The sequence below is a fragment of the Andrographis paniculata genome, unplaced genomic scaffold (assembly GCF_009805555.1).
Source record: "Andrographis paniculata isolate CXL003 unplaced genomic scaffold, ASM980555v1 Contig75END, whole genome shotgun sequence".
Classification (NCBI taxonomy): Eukaryota; Viridiplantae; Streptophyta; class Magnoliopsida; order Lamiales; family Acanthaceae; genus Andrographis; species Andrographis paniculata.
The window spans coordinates 588,138-609,419 of NW_026137612.1; the positions used below are offsets into that span (position 1 = coordinate 588,138).

General features: G+C 36.6%; 3 protein-coding genes across 3 annotated transcripts; 1 reads left to right on the forward strand and 2 right to left on the reverse strand.

Moving 5' to 3' along the window:
* Positions 1 to 5,317: 5,317 nt before the first annotated feature.
* LOC127266408 (monogalactosyldiacylglycerol synthase 2, chloroplastic-like) lies at positions 5,318 to 9,703 on the reverse strand. Its single transcript, XM_051296652.1, has 8 exons — positions 9,460 to 9,703; positions 8,856 to 9,166; positions 7,617 to 7,789; positions 7,355 to 7,516; positions 7,119 to 7,260; positions 6,679 to 6,903; positions 6,529 to 6,591; positions 5,318 to 6,083 (listed from the first exon to the last, which is right to left on the reverse strand). The coding sequence occupies exons 2-8, from the start codon at positions 9,129 to 9,131 to the stop codon at positions 5,748 to 5,750; spliced, it is 1,377 nt and encodes a 458-aa protein (XP_051152609.1). The 5' UTR covers positions 9,132 to 9,166; positions 9,460 to 9,703; the 3' UTR covers positions 5,318 to 5,747.
* Positions 9,704 to 13,282: 3,579 nt separating this feature from the next.
* LOC127266344 (uncharacterized) lies at positions 13,283 to 15,642 on the forward strand. The gene is made up of 4 exons (XM_051296558.1): positions 13,283 to 13,669; positions 14,670 to 14,713; positions 14,813 to 15,110; positions 15,189 to 15,642. The coding sequence occupies exons 1-4, from the start codon at positions 13,615 to 13,617 to the stop codon at positions 15,470 to 15,472; spliced, it is 681 nt and encodes a 226-aa protein (XP_051152515.1). The 5' UTR covers positions 13,283 to 13,614; the 3' UTR covers positions 15,473 to 15,642.
* A 4-nt stretch (positions 15,643 to 15,646) lies between these two features.
* Positions 15,647 to 20,007, reverse strand: LOC127266343 (pyrophosphate-energized vacuolar membrane proton pump-like). The gene is made up of 8 exons (XM_051296557.1): positions 19,661 to 20,007; positions 18,105 to 18,679; positions 17,630 to 18,009; positions 17,458 to 17,544; positions 17,041 to 17,371; positions 16,229 to 16,639; positions 16,091 to 16,150; positions 15,647 to 16,019 (listed from the first exon to the last, which is right to left on the reverse strand). Exons 1-8 carry the CDS (start codon positions 19,890 to 19,892, stop codon positions 15,813 to 15,815), a joined length of 2,283 nt encoding a protein of 760 aa, XP_051152514.1. The 5' UTR covers positions 19,893 to 20,007; the 3' UTR covers positions 15,647 to 15,812.
* Positions 20,008 to 21,282: the final 1,275 nt, after the last annotated feature.

Genomic DNA, 21,282 nt, shown 5'->3' on the forward strand with positions numbered 1-21,282 from the left:
ATAGCTCATAATAATAATAATAATAATAATAATAACGATAATAGTAGTAATTATTATTATTATCGGTACGATTCTTTTATTATTTTAAATTAAAAATTAAAAATCTTTAATTAATACAATTTTTAATAAAATTATATTTTCTCTATTCCACTATTTTTCTTTCACATAATTTATTTATTTATTTTTATCAAATACTTATACACTTTATTGTGCAAATAATAATAATAATAATGGGTTCGACAAAAAATTTATTTAATACATATTTTCAGATAGCCGCAGCAGATTCTTATATTAAAAAATAATAATAACAACAACAACGGTAGCAGCATCAAAATAATCAAAATAATAATAATTTCTTCATATCAATAGTGTATTCATTTAGAAATTTTTTTTATATTTTTATAGTTTATCAAAAAAAAAATTTAAAAATGTCAAATTAATTAGTTAATTTTAAATTTTTATTTTTATATTATATTAAAATTAATTTTATATTTAAAATATTACATCAATAATTATTTATCAATTTATAAAATTATTCAAATTTTAAATTTTACTGTTCAAATGACAAGTCCAAACCGAGTTCAAACTGTAAAATACTTTTTAGGGTGTGTTTGTTTGGAGGATTGGATTTAAATTTAACTATTCATTCAATTTTTTTTCCAAAAACATAAAATCAAACACCTATTTTTCATTTTTTATATTATACTAAAAATCAATTTTACATTCAAAACATCACATCAATATTTATTTATATCACATCATACAACTATTCAAATTCAAAATTTTTACTATTCAAATCTCAATCCAAAAATCCAAACCTCCAAACAAATACACCCTTAATTTAAAAAAATTATTTTATTATCTAAGTTTGTCCATAATGTATCTGTTTTCTTTTTACTTAAAAATATTTTTTAAAAACATATACTTAAAGGCATAATTATATATTTTTTATTTTTTTATTTTAATTATCTATAACATAATAATCTATAATTTGATTTTTTTTTTCAATTTGAATACATAATTATTTTTATATTGTAATTATATACTAATAATAATTTTATATTTAAAGGCATAATATATAATTGATTTTAATTTAAATTCAAAGTTTTAACTTGAATTTTATTTAAAATAATATTTTAATACAATATTTTATATATATAAAAAAATAATAATAATAATCTCTTTCATTTGGACTACTTATTTCACACAATAAGATTAAAAAATAATAATAATACTTTAATGTAAAAATAGAATAAATAAAAAATTATAATAAATTTATTTAAAAATTATACTGAAATAATATGGAATGTTTACGGTGCTGAATTGCCATGCTGATTTTTTTTTAATTAGCACTCGTAATAGATACAAATAGCATACAGTTTTATTATACATAACATATGTATTGTTGGTTCATAATTATAAGTATTATAAATGTGTTGTATAACAATATATAGTGCGTTAAAATCAACTATTATTTATGTTGTGTAAGATTATACCAGTTTATGTGTTGTATTTGTGTTGTTGATTCATAATTAAAAATATTTTGTATAATAGTACGTGATGTTTTGGAATCAAATATGGTTTGTATTGTATAAGACTATAACATATACTATTAGTTTATGTGTTGTATTTGTATTATATGAATGCATACGGTGTGCTTGCATGTAACAATACCGTGCGTTGTCTAACTGCATACTGTGTTTTGTGGTGTGCTGTCAGCATGGTGCTGAATTTTTTAAGTTCACCACAGTAGCCGTCGTCGAAAAGATTAATAAAAAATAATCACCGTTGAAACGTAACTTGGATTTAGCGGTCTACCCGATCCGAAACCAAAGCGAAAGGGTTGTTTCAATTGACAGGGTTCCTTTTGGGTTTATCCTCGATAATAACAAATAGGCTTTGGGTTTAGGGTGTTTTGGGTGCTTATAAATCGACAACTATGGTTCTTAGTCGGATGATATAATTGTAAATCTCTGAATCAGTATAATAAAATTTCTCTGGTTCCTGCCCGTGAACGTAGGTTGATACACCGTCGCCGAACCACGTAAAACTATTTGTGTTCTTTATTTGCTTTCTTTTTCATTTTCTAATAAAAATAACAAATTAATTATTATTTATTAGAAAAATATAATAAAATAATGAATTAATTAAAAAAATATAGATATACTAAATGAAGAAAGTACAATTTTTTTATTAAAAGTTATATAAAATAAATGACATTGATTTTGTTACGCACAAAAAATAATAATAATAATAATAATAATAATAATAATAAGGTATCCAGAGTCAGTCGGTGGGTTCTCAGTCGGTTGGTTCTCAATCAGATAAGCAAGTCAGATGGTCCGCGGTCGGGCAAGCAGGTCGGATTATCCGCAGTCGGATAAATGGGTCGGTTGATACAAAGGTTGGCTGCTATGGGGGTCGGTCGAAAAAGGAAGTCGGGCGAAGAAAGGTCTGTTGATAGGTCAGACGATTGAAGAGACCAAATAGTGGTCGTTTGATGGGGCGACCAGTGAGTCTTTTGATCTGGCGACCAATTATGTATCTAGATTGGTCGGTTGGTCGGTCGTTGGGTTATGCGGTTGGCGAGGCGGTTAAAGACATGTGTCAATGAAAGAGGCAGTTCTGAGTTCTGTAACTGGTGGGAACGGTTGGTGAAACAGTGCGACAGTTCTGAACGTTTTCTTCAAAAAATATTTAAGGATTTGGATCAAGGCATCTTCAACCAACTTCAACAAAGCAAAGTCAGATTTGGGGATCACCACTTTAAATTTCAGTATTTTATTTTCCAGTTTATTTTCTGTACCATACAGTGTTAGATTCCTAATCTCAGGCACTAATTAATCAAGTTTAAGGATATTTTCTATATCTTTGAATTTTACTTTATTTTTGTTGAAAAATTACATCAACAAATTGGCGACCACAGTGGGAGAAAATTGCTGATCCATATGGCAAATTTTCAATTCCACAGTACAGCCGTTGGCTTTATCACGGCAGAAGAATCTTCCCAACTACGGGCCGAATTGACAGCAGGTTTTCGGCAAATGTACGACCAGCAGATAGCAAATCTGCAGGCAATACATGACGCAATGCAAAACTTGATGGAGCAATCAAAATTCATGTTGAATTCGGTTCCTGCACCGCCAGAAATGTCATGCCCCCAAACGGACAACGCCATTCCTGAGCATATACCCAGTCAGACAGACTGGAGACAGGACCAAACAGGAGGACAGGCCCGACCAGGGACGACCGAATGGACGGAGACAGGTCGGCAGGATCACGACGCCTGGACGGACCATGGTCGGGAAGACCACACCGACTGGACGGACCATGGTCGGGAGGACTACACCGAATGGACGGACCGTAGTCGGGACAACCACATCGACTGGATGGACAAAGGTCGGGAGGACCACGCCGACTGGACGAATACAGATCGGGAAGACCACGTCGACTGGACGGACAAAAATCGAGAAGACTACGTAACCTGGACGGATACAGGTCAGGAGGACCCCGCCGAATGGACGGATACAGGGACCCCGCCGAATGGACGGATACAGGTCAGGAGGACCCCGCCGAATGGACGGATACAGGTCAGGAGGACCCCGCCGAATGGACGGATACAGGTCAGGAGGACCCCGCCGAATGGACGGATACAGGTCAGGAGGACCCCGCCGAATGGACGGACACGGGTCAGGTCGCCGACCATAACTTTTCAGGCAAGCAAAAGAATGACAGAACAACAGTGGCCGAAAGGAGGAATAAGTCGGACGGGAGTCTGAATACAATGGTAGTGCAAGATCGACCAACGTCCAGGCCAGCACCAGTCCGCGATAAATGGAGGTCGGGTCCAACGTAGCCTCAAAGGATGGAGGTCGGATCTGAGGCTGACGTAGCCTCGGATGCTAACCTACTAACTCCTAAAACATCATAAGAAATGATGCTTAGGAGTCTTGAGGAGGAGGCATGTTGTTACGCACAAAAAATAATAATAATAATAATAATAATAAGGTATCCAGAGTCAGTCGGTGGGTTCTCAGTCGGTTGGTTCTCAATCAGATAAGCAAGTCAGATGGTCCGCGGTCGGGCAAGCAGGTCGGATTATCCGCAGTCGGATAAATGGGTCGGTTGATACAAAGGTTGGCTGCTATGGGGGTCGGTCGAAAAAGGAAGTCGGGCGAAGAAAGGTCTGTTGATAGGTCAGACGATTGAAGAGACCAAATAGTGGTCGTTTGATGGGGCGACCAGTGAGTCTTTTGATCTGGCGACCAATTATGTATCTAGATTGGTCGGTTGGTCGGTCGTTGGGTTATGCGGTTGGCGAGGCGGTTAAAGACATGTGTCAATGAAAGAGGCAGTTCTGAGTTCTGTAACTGGTGGTAACGGTTGGTGAAACAGTGCGACAGTTCTGAACGTTTTCTTCAAAGAATATTTAAGGATTTGGATCATCATTTGGCAAGGCATCTTCAATCAATTTCAACAAAGCAAAGTCAGATTTGGGGATCACCACTTTAAATTTCAGTATTTTATTTTCCAGTTTATTTTCTGTACCATACAGTGTTTAGAGATTCCTAATCTCAGGCACTAATTAATCAAGTTTAAGGATATTTTCTATATCTTTGAATTTTACTTTATTTTTGTTGAAAAATTACATCAACAGATTTATATTTAAAATACAAACCAAATATACCAAAGAAATTTCACTACTTAGATACTGAATATTTTAAGACTGAATGGGATCATTTCAATAATTTGTTTTTTGATTCCATCGAATTAATATTACCAAATATATATATATATATATATTCTATTTATTTATAGAAAAAAATAAATGAAAATTAAGGATATCAAAATTAAACACTATCTGAAAACACAATTAAATTACTGTTTAACACAATATCAAACCTATAAATATCACCAAATACTCAAATCCCGAATAAATATAAACTATTGTTTCTTCCAAAACTAACCTCTAAATTAGATTATAAGAATTTTAAAACAATTTTAGCTTTTTCTTAATTTTTTGTAAAGTACATCTAGAAAAAATGCATTCAGTCTTATTTTTTATAAAAAAGAAAATATGAAAAAAATAGTTTTAAACTTAAATTTTTTATAAAATTGTTTTAAAATATATATTTTTAAAATAAATAAATAATACTTTCAATAAACCCCCACGAACTTTCAGATAGATTGATTTTTGTATGTAATATCGAAAATTGTATTGATAATATAAAAAATAATATTTTTTTATTGAATAATTAACTTTTTTAAGCATATATATATTTTATATTAATGTATGTTTATAACAATAATATTGCGTAATAAAATATAATCCCATTAGAGAATGAATTCACTGTACAACGTGAACAGTTTCACAAAGAGATCAAAACCAAATTCAGACTACAAACAAATAAGCCATTGCTGCTGCTGCTGCTTCTTCTAAAAACCTAACCTCTAAACAAACCAACAGAATAAAAAATAAAAATAAAAAATAAAATACTTCCATATCCCTTATCTTTCATCTTGGATATTTTAAAGATCACAAATTTAAAAAAAAAAAAAAAAAACGAAAAAACAAAAAATATTTCCAAACTTACACTGTCCTTAAGAATGCTGGCCTGCCTTAAAAGGACTACGTTGTCACGACCGGAGGCAGAGACTGTCCGAGTCTCGCCGTAGGGCGAGAAACTCAACGTCTCAATCAGATCAAGCTAACGAGCTCGACAAAGTCTGGCCGGAAATTGGGACAATCATATCAAGCTGGCGAACGACGAAGTCATCATGTAAGGAATGTTGGGCAAAAATCCGCGCTGGCGCGACAGCTCGTGAATGTCTCTGACAATGTCGAACACAGCTTCCGGCTGCGAGAGCTTCCGGGCATTTTCAGACATCCTCTTGCGTTCGTCGGTGTCGATGTTGAACCAACTGGCTACGATCGAAGCTGTCTCCTTGGGACTCCGGGTGAACACGCCGGCCCCGTTGTCGATCACGTACGGCACGTTCCCTTTTTCTTGCCCCGGGATGTAGTCGTTGAGGATGATCGGGAGGCCCCGTATCAATGCCTCGGCGATTGTCCCCGGTCCAGCCTGTCACAAACCAAGAATCTTACGTCATTTTCCGGTTCGAGCATTCTTAAAGAATATTCTTACACTCATGACGAGATATGATTGTTATTATTCAGCATCCTACTGACAATACATAACACATATATACGGACATCACATAAAAATAGTCGGACGGATTTGAAAAAATCAGCAGGGGCTTAAAATATAGAAACAAAATCTGTATTACAACATGGGCTGTGGGTAATAAATATCTGTGTTGGTTATTCATTCATGCGTTAAAACCAACTGTTGCATGTGCTATGTGAGACTACATCATGTACTGTTAGTTCATTGTATTTGTACATATCAAGACATGTTGTTTCAACAACAACTATGTGTTGTCCATATCATTGCAATGTGATGACTGAGGTTAATCAGCATCATTACTAGTCGAGATAAGATTTTCGACAAAAAAATTAGAACATACTTTTGTAATGATGCAATCGCAGGCTCCCATCCATTTCTCCATTTGCTTCTCGAATCCTCTTATCTGTATACAATAGCCGACGATGAAAGATAACAGTCAAGTTTTTTTCTGCCATGAGAGAGATCTATCGAAAAAGATTGTTTTGCAGACCTTGAGGGGGATTTTCCAGTCCCGGGATTCTAATTTCGCAGCTAACTTTTTATTACGACCACAGATGACGACAAGTTGTCCTATTGGCTTATCGAGCTCTTTGTTGTACAATGACTCTCCGAGCGCCTTTGCGGTTTCCTCCACAGGGCCCATTCCCTCTCCGCCTCCCATTAGCAGCACGGCCGGCAATTCCGGATCCATCTCGAATTCAGCCCTTAACGATGCCTATATATATACATATACATACATGTATACACATTATAAAGACAAGTAATCGATCCTTAATTTGGCATTGATTCATATTTTCAAACACCGTTGTCTAATTAGAACATATTGTCCGATGTAGGTCGCGCTTTTCTAACAAATTTGAACTATTCCAGATAGAAACTCTTGAATGCTTATAAAGAAAATTATAACAAAAAGGATTAACATGCGCGAACCTTGTTAAGAACTGCTCGGCAAAAGGAAGGTCGGATAGGCAAGCCAAAAACACGAATTTGAGATTCTTCAAGGCCGTCTTGCAAAGCCCTCTTCGCTACCTCTTGTGAGGGGCAGTACAGCCGGTTTACAGATGGATGAAACCTTGACAACAAGCGTACGATCCACAATTAGTCCATCGTCATCATATGTCCAATATCAGAAGTGTTCTTTTTCCTAGGATGATTATAATTATTACCACGTCGGGTGACAAGTGTTGAGGTCCGTAATGACAGTGACAAACACGACTTTCTTCTCGAGCCCTTGCCATTTCAGCACCCACAGAGGAATATGCTGCATGAGGGGATGGACGCTGATGATGATGTCGGGTTTGTACTCCATGAGACCCGCCTCGACCTCCCTGTAATGAGAAAATATACACACACAGAGAAAAAGTCGAGACTGAATCCTAGGTTGCAGGAGAATGATCGGTTGGTAATATAACACAGGCCAGGACGAACTTGGCGTAGAAGGCGGCAATGGCAGCAAAATAGAGCGAGTGTATCCACCGAGGAGAAGTGCCGTGAAACGCAAATCGCCAAAGCTGGACGTGCTTCACCATGAACTTGTATTGTCCTTCCATATCGTTCAACGGCCATCCCGTGTACTCCTTCCATACATCCTTAAACAAAATCTGTTAAAAAAACAAATCCACACAAAACCAGTCATCATTCTATTAAATTGACTATTTCATCTAAAATTTTAAGTTAGTAGAATAAGAGGGGTGGAACTCAAACACAAACTTTTCGCTCAAATATCATGTTAAATGACCATCTCAAGTAAAAATTTAAGTTATTTCAACAAATTCAATCGTAAAACACGAACACGAGGATACGCCCGCCTATAGTAGTAGGAAAAGGGCGTTGGGACTCGAAAGCAAACTTCATGCTCTGATACCGTATTACATGATCACCTAAGTTAAAATTAATCCAATAGATTCATAAACACGAGGATTCACCCGCCTATACTAGTAGGAAAAAAGACGGTGGGACTCGAATGCAAATTTTCTGCTCTGATACCATATTAAATGATCATCTCACATAAAAATTTAAATTAATCCAACAGATTCACAAACACGAGAATTTACCCGCCTATACTAGTAGGAAAAAGGGCGGTGGGACTCGAATGCAGACTTCCTGTTATGATACCATATTAAATGATTATTCACATAAAAATTTAAATTAATCCAACAAATTCACAAACACGAAGCTTCGACCCTCTATACTAGTAGGAAAAAGGGCGGTGGGACTTGAAAGCAAACTTCCTGCTCTAATACTATATTAAATGATATCTCACATAAAATTTTAAATCAATCTAACAGATTCATAAACACAGGGATTCACCAGCCTATACTAGTAGGAAATAGGGCTGTGGGACTCGAAAGCAACTTTTTGCTTTGATACCAAATTAAATGATCGTCTCATATAAAAGTTTAAATTAATCCAACAAATTCGCAAACACGAGGATTCGCCCGCCTATACTAGCAGGAAAAAGGCCGGTGTGACTCGATCATGGACTTTCGACTCTGATACCACATTAAATGATCATCTCGTTTAAAAGTTTAAGCTAGTTCAATAGATTCGATCATAAAACACGAACACAAGGATACGTCGGCTGCAAGAATTAAACACAAGCAAAAACATAATTCCTTACACAACCATATGTCTAATTCAACAAGGCATAAGCAGAAGCAACCTTACCCTATATTGATCACCGAATTCAATGCGGAAAGCGTCGCGGATAGCCTCGGCAGACGCACGGTGGCCGCCGCCGGTATCGCTCATCAATATCAAGACTGTCTTCGTCCTCTGTGCACCAATCTGCACCATCTCCATGTTCCCATCTTCTTCCTCATCTTCAATGGCGTATTTGCACCTCTTGTGGCTGCTCCCACCCCCGAATCCGTACGCCCCAACTTTCTCAATCACATTATTCAAAGAAGGCTTCGGAGACTCCACCTTCTTCGCCGTCTCCATCTCGACGAACCAACTCTGATCCCGCCCTGCTGCAACTGCGGAATTTCGTCGAACACTTAGAAGGCACAAAACATGTTCCCAAGTAAAAGCAACAACAGATAGATCCTTAAAGCTAAGATAAAACAGGAGACTTTTTCAACAGACAATTACAAATACAATCTCAATCAAGACAACACCAGAAATTAGGGATTCACAAATCTTCAAGAAATTAAACAATTGCCCCAAAAGATGAACGAAAACGTGAAGCGAACGATTGAAAATACATGAAGGAAGGCAATCAAATCCATAGATACGAAAAAAATAACAAACACATTATTGTTGCACGAACCTTATTGAAAGCGACGAACAAGAATCCTCTGGGAAAGGAAGTTTCCCAGGGGATTCGATCGCTCCGGCGGATGGATCCGATCCCGACGAGGAGGAAAAGCAATGCAAGTATGGGTGTAGCTGGCGAATCGGTCGTATTTATTTATTACCGTTGTTATAAAGGTGAGGATGCCAGTTGGGATTTGGGAATCCATTGGGAATATTTGGTTGGGGAAGACGGCGAGCCGTTGGATGGAATTTGGAGGTTGGACTAAAATGGGAGGGGTGGGGAAGGTGTCTGTATGCTATTACAACCGGCCATTGATTTGCGGCCAGGGCCCTATTGTCGGGATAGTTTTTTTTTTTTTTTTTTTTTTTTTTTTTTTGAGATAAAAAATAATTAATTAATTGTCATTTTCGTAAATGTTTGGATGGGGTGTTTGTTTAAGATATTGAATTTTGATTAAATATATTTAAATTTGAATAATTACTTTAAAAAATATGTCTCACATAATATAAGACAATATGTAATAATATTGAAAAATATAAAAACAACGTATAACTAAGAGTATATGTCATAATTTCAAATAGTGCATTCAAAAATTGATTTAACACAATTTAGAATACTGTGTATAATCTTTAATACAATTGCATTCAAAAATGAGGAAATAAAAAAACAAAGATCTTAAACATAAACATGGCTTGGTGAGGAAGCCAACGAAGAATACTTTTATAGGTGTGTTATAGTCACATTTTGATTTTTGGTTTTGGTTTTCAACAGTAAAATTTTGAATTAAAATAGTAATTTGATATGATATAAATATATATTGATGTGATGTTTTGAACCTAAAATTTAATTTTAGTGTACATAAAAATGAATGTTTGATTTGATATTTTTGAAAAAAAAAAATAAAATAAAACAGTAAAACAGAAAAACAAATCTGACAAATAAACACACTCACTCCTCTCTTTTACATTTTTTTTATATTTATTTTTGTTTTCTCTCTTCTTCTTCTCTTCTATATGTTCTCTTTCTTTTCTCTTTCTTATTTTATTTTTCTCTCTTTTTCTTTTTTTTTCTCTTTCATTTTCTCTCACATTTTGTTTTACTTTTTTATTTTTTTTATTTTTTATTTCCACAAAGCCATTGGATAGAAATTTATTATTTTAATGGATGTCAATTTTCAGCACTTTGACGCATCAAATTTAAAGAGGATTTAGAAGCTCTTTGAAGAGTAACAACTGTGATTGCTCTAATAATGCTTGGACAAGTTCCTATGCTATGTTTTTTTTTTTTCTTTTATAAGATTAAGGGTGTATTTGACAATTAGTTGATAGCTGTCAACTGTTAGTTGATTCGAGTTGTTTGTTAGCTGATTCAATTAGTGGATTTGACTTATTGATTCGATTAGCTGTTTTTATTAAAGTGTTTGGTAAAATAATGATTTGATATTAATTGTTTATACGTATAATGACAATTAAGGACATTTTATATTTTATTTTCAAAATATTTAGTTGAATTTTTTCAAACTAAGAATAAGAAAAATTAAAATGAAAAACTAATCTGAAAGGTTGGTATATAGAGTTTTTTCAAAATTAGCTTGTTGAACCCAATAAGCTAATTGAAAACGCTAATTTACCAAACACTCTCAAGCTGTTTACCAAACACCTCTAAGACTGTTTTTCTTGGTTGGAAAATCAGTTAATTATTTAATCAATAAATTTAAGTTTAAATTAAAATTATAATTTCGAAATAAATTATTCGGTAAGTTGAAATACAGTAGTTTACGCGTATTAATATTGATAAGCTAGAAGCGCGCTGCCATCTGTCGTGGACCAAATAATGACACAAATATACGAGCAATGAGTTTTGTCTCTGGTTCAAAGTTTTTGGTCGTGGTAATGGGTTTAGACTTGATTTTGGTGAATACTAGACTTGACGAAGTCTTTTATTCTCCGGAACCAAATGTAAACAACAAAATATTTTATTAAAATCCAAGAAAATATATTTTTGTATATAAAAAATATACCCCAAAAATTATAATTATATGCATATATAATAAACGATTACTTCAAATTTAAGATTTTAAATAAAATATTTATGATCGAAATTAAATTTTATGCTTATGGCCGGATGTTACTGGAATTTTATCATGTCGATTATGACTGTTTTAACTCTGAAATTTATTGTCAGGAGGTTTCTATTCGAAAAAATTTTACTCCCAAAGATGATGGAGGTGTCTGTAATGTCCTTTCCACCCCATTCTTTCAACACACCAAAACCAAGGAGAGTTCCCCTATTTTTTGTCTTCCTTTCCACCCTAGTGCTCCTGTCCATATAACCTAGTTTTTGATCTTCAATCTTTCTATGTTGGGTTTTCTTTTATAAAATTTTTTCCTTAGCAGGCTTGAGCTCCAGTTTGTAAACTGCATCACGGTTTAACTATTTAGTTGGCGGATCCGCTAGATTATTTTTTGACGCAACATGGTCTATCGTAATAACCTTAGTTGTGTTCAGTTATCTTATGGAATTGTATCGACGGCGAATGTGTCGACTCTTTCAATTGTATATTGTACTTTCTGCTCTGTTGGTAACAGATTTACTATCGTAATAAAGGGTAATGGCAGATACAAGTTTGTCTCATTCTCGAATGTACTCAAAAGAGTGACGAATTTATTTCGCCTCTTCTCCAACATCTCCCACAACTGCTTAGCCATTGATGCATACTGGCAGACACTGGTATAGGGAGTCGCTTAAGCCATTCAATATATAATTTTTTGCACATCAAATTTGAGTGTTTTATGACTTTCAGAATTTGTGTTTTGTTTTTTTTTTTGTTCTTCCGAGGTTGTTCCGGCACAACAGGTACAACCTCCATTAGCCAATATGTTAATTCAGCGTGGTTAGATAAAACAACATATTCCGCTGCCATATTTTAATATCCTGTCCATTGAATTTTTCTGGCTTTTCGGTTGCCGCAGCAACAGGTTGCTTGAAAGTTGCAGCGACAGACTGCGTTACATGATCCACAACAACAATTAATTGTATACCAAGTCATCTTGTTGTTGTCTGGCAGATACAACAAGATACTGCGCAGGTCTTGCAGCCATATGTTGCGGACGAAGCGGAACAACAATACGTTCTTTCACTGATATTAACAAGATCTTTTTTTTTTCTTTTTTTTTTTTTCAGCCAATAGGCTAGCTGGAGGAGGCAACAACAGGTTGCGCTCCCTCCATCGCGGCCTTGAAGACCTTGTTCATACGCTGTTGGCGCAGCTTTTTCGGCAGCAGCCCTCTAGGCTTTCTCATTGTTTGGACGGGTGGTTGAGGTCATGGAATATAGAGAACATGAGTGTGAAACGCTGAAGTTAACCTCTTTGTCCTCTTCCCCAACTGTGTCAATTTGAATATTATTTATTCAGGTTTATGTCGCTTCCACCACGACCGTCCGGATTTAGGGAATTTCGAGCCATCTCAGATTCTACTCGAATTCGCTTCAAGATTGTTGGAAAATATATTTGTTGAAATCTGAGATGCGACGAAATTCAAAAAAAAAGAAATCACATAAATACGAAATCAAATTCGAGTCTCGTGTAGCAAGCGATTTCCTTGATTATTTATTTATATTTACCAACAAATTGTTATATAAAAACTTAGTATAAAGAAAAAATATTTATATACTTTTCCGTAATTATAATATTATTACAATGATATTTCTATACAAAATAATAATTTTTTGTTTTTTTTTGATGATTTGATCGAAAGGCACGAGCATAGGTCATCGGCATCATCCATCCATCCATTCATCCTATCTATGGAAAATAAAAACTGTCCGATAATTAACTCACTCCTTCACTACTCTTCCTTCCATGGTTTAAAACCCGCTTTCAAATTCAAATCCGCCATAGATTTACCTTTCAATTGAATCCTCTCTTTCCATCACCGCTGCTTCCTTCTTGCTCTACTCTTCTGTTAATCTGCAAATCGCATATTCTTTCTCTCTCTTTGCTAGATTTTCTTGGTTGCAAAATCCCCCTCTCTTCTCGCCCGCTCTATCCTCATTCCTCGCTTCACCCTTCGTATCTCCTTAATTACCAATCGTCTTAAACCTCCTCAATTTCTTTGCGATTTCTCTAATCCACCAATACAATTATATATATACATATATTCTAAAATGGGGAAAAGAAAGAGAAGGGGAAATGGCAAGAGAGCACCCCCACCGCGTTCAGGTAATTCGTTTAATTTCGCTCACATTTCTACGAATTTGTAATTTATCTCCTTGTTGTTCGAATTCGGATGATCAATTTAGGTTTCGTTTTAGCTTTGTTTTGTTTGATTGGACGATCCTTCTTGATTTGGTTTCGAATTCTGCTCCATTCCCGCAATGTACAATCTGTATAATTTATAATGTTAGGTTTTGATGAATGCTATGGATGATGATCTTCTTTACAAGGTAAAGTATGTTTGAACTAACATTTTGCAGGTTTCGATCTTAATCTTTTTAAGAATAATGAAAAGTTCATAAAATATATAAGTATTTGATTTGATATAAATTAAAGTTAGAAAACTATTTTTCTAATTTAGTAGTATTTTTGATGTGTTTTTTTTTCCGAAAGATACTATTGATGAATAGTGTTCAAAATGATTTGAAAACATAAGCAAATAATGTTTGGGATGTTACGGTATTCAGATCGATGTTTCGAGTCACATTAGACCTTCTATCGACGACTTGTAATGTGTACAAATGGCGAGAGGAGTTATTTAGAACCTCCGATCGTTTGTTGATCGTTCAAGGTTTATCAATGAGCTTGTTTTTGAAGCAATTGCTAGTAGAGGAAGTCGATTGCGACAAGAAAGTCGAGTTCTTTGATCATTTTTATCTCCATATATATACATTTTGGATGCCGAAGGAGTTGTATCGAATATAATGTAGGATGAAGTGGTGATTTGATTAACTTTAGTTAAGGTTTCGTCGGTGGTTATTGTAAACGGGAGATTAAATCTTTATAATGATAATGTGCAAGCGATCGTTTAGCGAAGTTTCTTTAGAATTATGATCGATCTTTTATGCTTCCTAGCGAAATAAATGTATGTATATATACATATTTGAAGTTTTGCTTTTTTTTTCGAAATGTTCTTGTTGTTTGATTTCTTCGAATGTGCCTTTCTTGATGTTTTCGCATATATTATTCGATTGATTCATGGATTTTTATTTCATGATCCTTTCAGATTTCGTACCACAAGCTCCTCAGAAGGAACTGCACTCAGAACTGGTTCGTTATACATTTACGCGTGCGCGAATTTGATATCTTTCGATATATGTCTGTCTATGTTTCGATATTCATATTTACTGTCGATACATTATTCCGCAGAGGATTTCTGATCAAGCCGAAGGCAGCGCAGAACAGCCCCGGGCTGCGACTATGGATGTTTTAAGCACTTCTCATAAAAGACCATCTGGTCACCAGTCGCATCTAATTCAGAATCACGGCGCCAACAGCCGCGCGCCATTGTTGAAGCATTCGAAGCATCCCTTTGGCCACCATTACTCTAGACGTAACCATTTCGAAGCATCGCCGTCCCATTCGAAGAATTCGCCCATTTACGATCCTAACCTATCCTTCAAACTCACAACTAAAGACTTTTCGAACGTCCCCTATCATCATCGAGGTACCTACCGTTCTCCATTTTCCATTTTTATTCGTACAAACACGGTTGGATCTGCAAAGAAACACGTGTCGATTGCAGATAACCGAAGTCGCATATTCCAAAAACCCGAGAGAGTACGAGCTAGTCCGCTTGTAGATGATGCGTTATACGAAGAGGCGAGGAAGATGGAATGCTCGATATGTCAAAAGCGGTTGAGGAATACCCCCTGCGTCGTCGAGAACACCATTTCGTCGGCACAACTCTCGGTGGTCGCGGTTTTATTCTGTGGTCATATGTACCACGCGGACTGCCTGGAACAGAAAACGAAGCACGAAGATCAACAGGATCCGCCGTGTCCTTTGTGCGCGGCCTGTGAACCGTAAGTGAATTCCCATGTCGGGTCGAGGTTTTTTTTAGCTCCCGGCGTGAAATGTAGAAAGTAGCGTCTCTTTCAAACGAACTCTAAGAACGCGGAATGAATCGAAATCGAAATCGTAGCTTTCAGTTGTAATCTGAATTGTCGACGATCATCGCGTCGCATCACCGTATTTTCGGAATTACTTTCGCGCATCGACGGAGGATGTCAAATATAATTAATATTATTTTGAACGAGACTAAAAAACGATCCTCGAAAAACTTCAAAGTCCTAATAATTAACACGCTACGCTACGTTCCGAAGAATGAAAAAGAAAGATTCGGAGAAGTCGATGATCGTACCGAGGTTTAGAAAATCTTGAAGAGCAGCCCGCCATGGGTGGCGAAGAATGGCGCGAACACGAGCGACTCAACGGCCATTAGCTTGATGAGAATGTTCAATGATGGCCCCGACGTGTCCTTAAGGGGATCGCCAATCGTGTCCCCGATCACGGCAGCTTTGTGTGGGTCTGATCCTTTCGGGCCAAGACTTCGCGCATGGTCCGAAGCACCGGCCTGTAGAATCGAATCGTGAGTTTGTGGAAAGATCGAGGCGTCATTTATGCAATCTTCGTTAGAACGCTTACCTCAATGTATTTCTTGGCGTTGTCCCAAGCGCCGCCGGTGTTTGATGCAGATATTGCGATCTGTAGAAAGCGCGCGCTGTCATTGTTGTATACGACGATTAAAATTTTCGGAGGAATGGTGCGAGAAACGAGGGATACCTGAACGCCGGAGACGAGGGATCCAGCAAGAACGCCGGAGAGAGTTTCGACGCCGAAGAAAGTGCCGACGATGAGGGGAGTGAGCATGACGAGCGCGCCTGGAGGGATCATTTCCTTGATCGATGCATCCGTGGAGATCTTGACGCAGGTTGCATAGTCGGGCTTCACAGTGCCTTCCATGAGGCCGGGGATGGTGTTGAATTGTCGCCGCACTTCTTCGACCATCTTGAGAGCAGCGCTGCCAACGCTCTTCATCGTCATGGCCGAGAACCAGTAGGGAAGCATGGCGCCGACGATCAAACCGATGAAAACTTTTGGAGTGAGAACATCTACGGTTTGAATATCCGCGCGGCTCACAAATGCGCCGAACAGAGCGAGGGACACGAGTGCCGCAGAGCCTATTGCGAATCCCTGAAGTCGAAAGGAAGCAAAATGTTTTCGCTTAAAGAAAATTAGAGCTGTAAAACAATCGAACAGTTCGCGAGCTCGGCTCGTTTGAGCTCGCTAAGAGCTCGTTCATTAAGCTAAACGAGCCGAACACGAACATAAATTTTGACTCGTTATGTTCACGAACGAGTTCGAGTTTGTTCGCGAACGTTCGTAGTACTTATTAGAAAAATTAAATTAATAATTTTATATTTAATAATAAAATAAAATAAATAAAATAAAATTTCTCTTAACGAGCCAAGCCTAATACGAACAACAAATTGCTAAAGGAGCCGAGCTCAAACATAACAAGTTCGGCTCTGATCGGCTCGTTTATAGCTCTAGCGAAAATACAGAGCTAATTTTATGGCGAAAACAACGGTTACCTTTCCAATTGCTGCTGTAGTGTTCCCTGCGGCGTCGAGGGCATCAGTTCTCTCGCGGATGGTGTGGCTCATGCCGGCCATCTCGGCAATACCTCCAGCGTTGTCGCTGATGGGACCGTAGGCATCAATGGCCAATCCGGTTGCGATGGTACTAAGCATCCCGAGGGCAGCCACAGCAATCCCATACATCGCCGCGAAACTGAAGCTAACAAAAATGCTGATCGCTATGGCGAAAATTGGAATAATGACAGATTTATACCCCAAGGCGAGGCCGAAGATGACATTGGTGGCTGCACCGGTACGGCATGAATCAGCAACGTCTTGCACCGGGCTGAAAAACGAACAAGAACAGAATGTGAGGTAAAATAAAATCATTCGGATTCATCGATCGTTTTTATGCTGTAGATGGAAATGTACCTATAAGCATTGCTTGTGTAGTATTCGGTAACAAATCCGATCGCTAGGCCAGCCCACAAACCAACAGCTACGCATATAAAGAGTTGCCTGAGATCACCGAATCCGGAAAATTCATTACAGACGAAGAAATGAATGAAACGCTTCGAAGAGATCGTGAAAATGAAGAACTCACCAGTTCTTGGCTTCTTTCTGTTCTCCGAAGTTAAAGATTGTGAAGGAGGATGGAAGGGAGACGAAGCTAACAACAGCGATGCCGATAGTCATCAGAAATGTCGAGATTATGAGCTGCTTTTTCAGGGCTGGCTCGATTTCTTTCACATTCTTGACCTCAAAGAAGTCAGTTGCAAACAACGTCGTAAGCAAGCAAGCAAGAATTCCGACAGAGCTAACGAGAAGAGGAAACAGCATAGCAGTCAACTGATGGTTAACTCCGAAAGAAGAGATGGAAGCTACAACAAGGGCTGCACATGAAGATTCTGCGTATGAACCGAAAAGATCTGATCCCATACCAGCGATATCTCCGACATTGTCCCCAACGTTATCTGCAATGACCTGAGAGGATTTCGAAATAAAGAAGTTCATGTTAATGGAGTAAGTTACTTGGGATGGAAATTTTTGAGCTTTCAAAAGTAAACAGACAGACATACTGCAGGGTTCCGGGGATCATCCTCGGGGATGTTCCTTTCCACCTTGCCGACAAGATCAGCTCCTACATCAGCTGCTTTAGTGTAGATACCTCCACCAACTCGGCCAAAAAGTGCCATTGAAGATCCACCGAGGCCATAGCCAGTGATGGACTCGAATAGGCCTTCCCAATCTTCGCCATAATATAGCTTGAAGAGGTTTATGGCAATGTATAAAACCAGAAGACCGTTCGCTGCTAGGAGGAAACCCATAACTGCACCAGACCGAAATGCAACAATGAAAGCCTTCCCAACGCCTTTCCTAGCCTCTAAAGTAGTTCGGGCATTAGCATATGTCGCAATTTTCATTCCAAGAAAGCCAGAGATCACAGATGTGACAGCGCCGAGAAGGAAGGATATGGTGCTAAAAACAGCTGTGGCAAGAGCAGGCTTGCACAATCTACTCTTGTCGTACACACATGGTTGGCTCTTGGTGCTGAACCCCTCCACGGAGCCGAGGAAGAGGAAGATTAATATGGCAAAAGAAACCATGAACACACCAACATACTGGTACTCGGTATAAAGAAATGATGTTGCACCTGCAGCATCAGAAATAGCTTATTCGAAGGAACCTAAGAGCCATAGACAAGAATCTACAACACCAAACCATTGAAGGGAATACGATTTTCTATTTGCGCCGAATAAACTGATTATAGATGGCTTTCAAGTTATTAATTCCTCATTCAAGAACTGAATTGCAAAGAAATGAACAAACACAAGCTTTCGGCTCCTAATGCTAACAATCACTTCAAACAACTGAAGTCCCTTTTTAACTTCACTGAGCCACAAAATTAACATTGACCTAAAATTTTCAAGAACAATTCTATGCCTTGACAGGGTATATAAAGGAACAATTTTACTCAATCAATAAACACTAGGTTAGAAGTTATGGTCATTGTTTGCTCGGGATAATTAAACGTTTTTAGCTCTCAACTAAATTACATTACAGATACCTTTGAGCATCAGTTCTAGCAAGCTTCATTGTTTACACTCTGGTAAAATTTAATTCCAACATTTCTCATTCAATCTATACAATTAACAAACAAACTTGTGTTGTCATCAAACTGTAACTAAAAAGGAATAATGCAATAAGAACACCTAACTAATTACCATGGAGTGGATAAATTACCAAAGATTAATATTACATGAACAACACATGTCAACAAGAATTTGATACAGAAACGACAACAAACAGATAACAATAAATACAAGAAAGGTAGATAAAGCAATCAAACTTTCTCGAAGGAGAAGGTGATTTCTGTGTTGAATATTCCAGAACCTCTGAAAAGTAGTAAGAAATTATAATACAAAATCGAATCAATCATGACTGTCACTATTGGATTAATCAAACGCACGCGATGATTCGACATTCGTCTAAAGGAAAATCCCCAATTAATTCCTTTCCACATATCAAAACCTCCAGGATACATTGCCCGCTCTATTCTCCACACACATGCAAAGCATCACGCTCAAATTTTAAAACTAAAATAAATAAATAAAAACAGAAGATGAACAATCACCTTCAGAGATGGCGGATTGGATGTCGGCGCACTTGCCAACAACGGAATGATCGGCGAGGGCTTCCCCTTCCTCGATCAATGCTTCGGTGACTCCTACGCCTTTGGCGTCAGGCTGGTGCGCCGAAATCTTCACCTTGGATACGAGCAGCCACTGCACGAGCGCAAAAGCTATCCCGACAATGGCGCAGGCTGGGATGATAATCTGAGTGGCGAGATCCGGTAGCAGCGTCATCTCGGATCTTTGTGGAGGCGGCGATGAAGATGAAGATGAAGATGAAGCGAGTGTAGGAAGAGAGTGTGGTGTGCTACGTTTGGATTCGGGTATCGTATCGTATCGAATCGTGTATGGTGTGTGGTTACAATGCAGCAGCGGATGAGGCGTGGAGGCCTTAACTTAGGGCCGTGTTTGGATTCAATTTCGTTAATCATTACGAAATTAGGTTTTACCTGATTTTTCATTAATTGACTAATCAATTTTATTTTCTTTAATGTAATCATATTTGCGAGTGACTCAAATCATCGAGTGTGTGCTTAGACAAATTTTAGTTACTCCTCTCTCCCATAACTAGATATTCATTTATTTTTTACACGTAATTTTAGAAGTATTATTATATTATGATGTAATAAAAATAAAGTAGAAATAATTAAAATAACCTTATTAGTATGGTATGATATAAAAGTAATGATATTTGTGTAATATATTGTAAATTGTAACGATATTTTTAATGTTAGGTAGACAATACAGTTACTAAAAAAATAGATACTTATTCGGACTAAAATGAAAAAATAGATACTTATTCGGACTAAAATAAAAAAAATAGATATTTTATTATGAGATGGGGAAGTAAAAGTATTTTTTGTTTTTTATTTTAAATTAAAAAATTGGGCATACCGAAATGAAATATCTAGAATATTTTATACTCCATCTGGGACGTCTAATTATAACATTTCATTAAATATCTTATTTTTTTATATTTTTATTTTACATCACATCATTACTTTTACACAAAAAAAAGTAAAACAAAAATATCATTATACTATTTTTAACTATCCACTATAATTAAAATACTATTGTTTTTTAAAGATCGCACCAAAAGTAAATGTGTATATTGTAAGGGTGTGTTTGATTGGAGGATTGGATTTAAATTCAACTATTCATCCAATTTTTTTCCCCCAAAAATATAAAATCAAACACCTATTTTTCATTTTTTATATTATACTAAAAATCAATTTTACATTCAAAACATAACATCAACACCTATTTATATCACATTATACAACTATTCAAATTTAAAATTTTTACTATTCAAATCCTAACCCAAAATCCAAATCCCAAAACAAACACACCCTAAGATATCTTCAGTTTCTGTTTTATAATTTTCGTTTGTCTTACTTCTAAAATAATTATATACTAATACTAAAATATTTTTTAACTTTTACCTAAATTTAAAATATAAGATTACTTATACAAATATACAATTACTTTAGTCAAATAACAAAAAAACTCTTTCCACGATTGACTAATAAAATAATATTAATAAAAATGCATCTAATTTTAAAATGGAGAATGAATTTATTTAATTTGAAATTTTAATTTTTCTACTTTTGAAAAATTCTATACA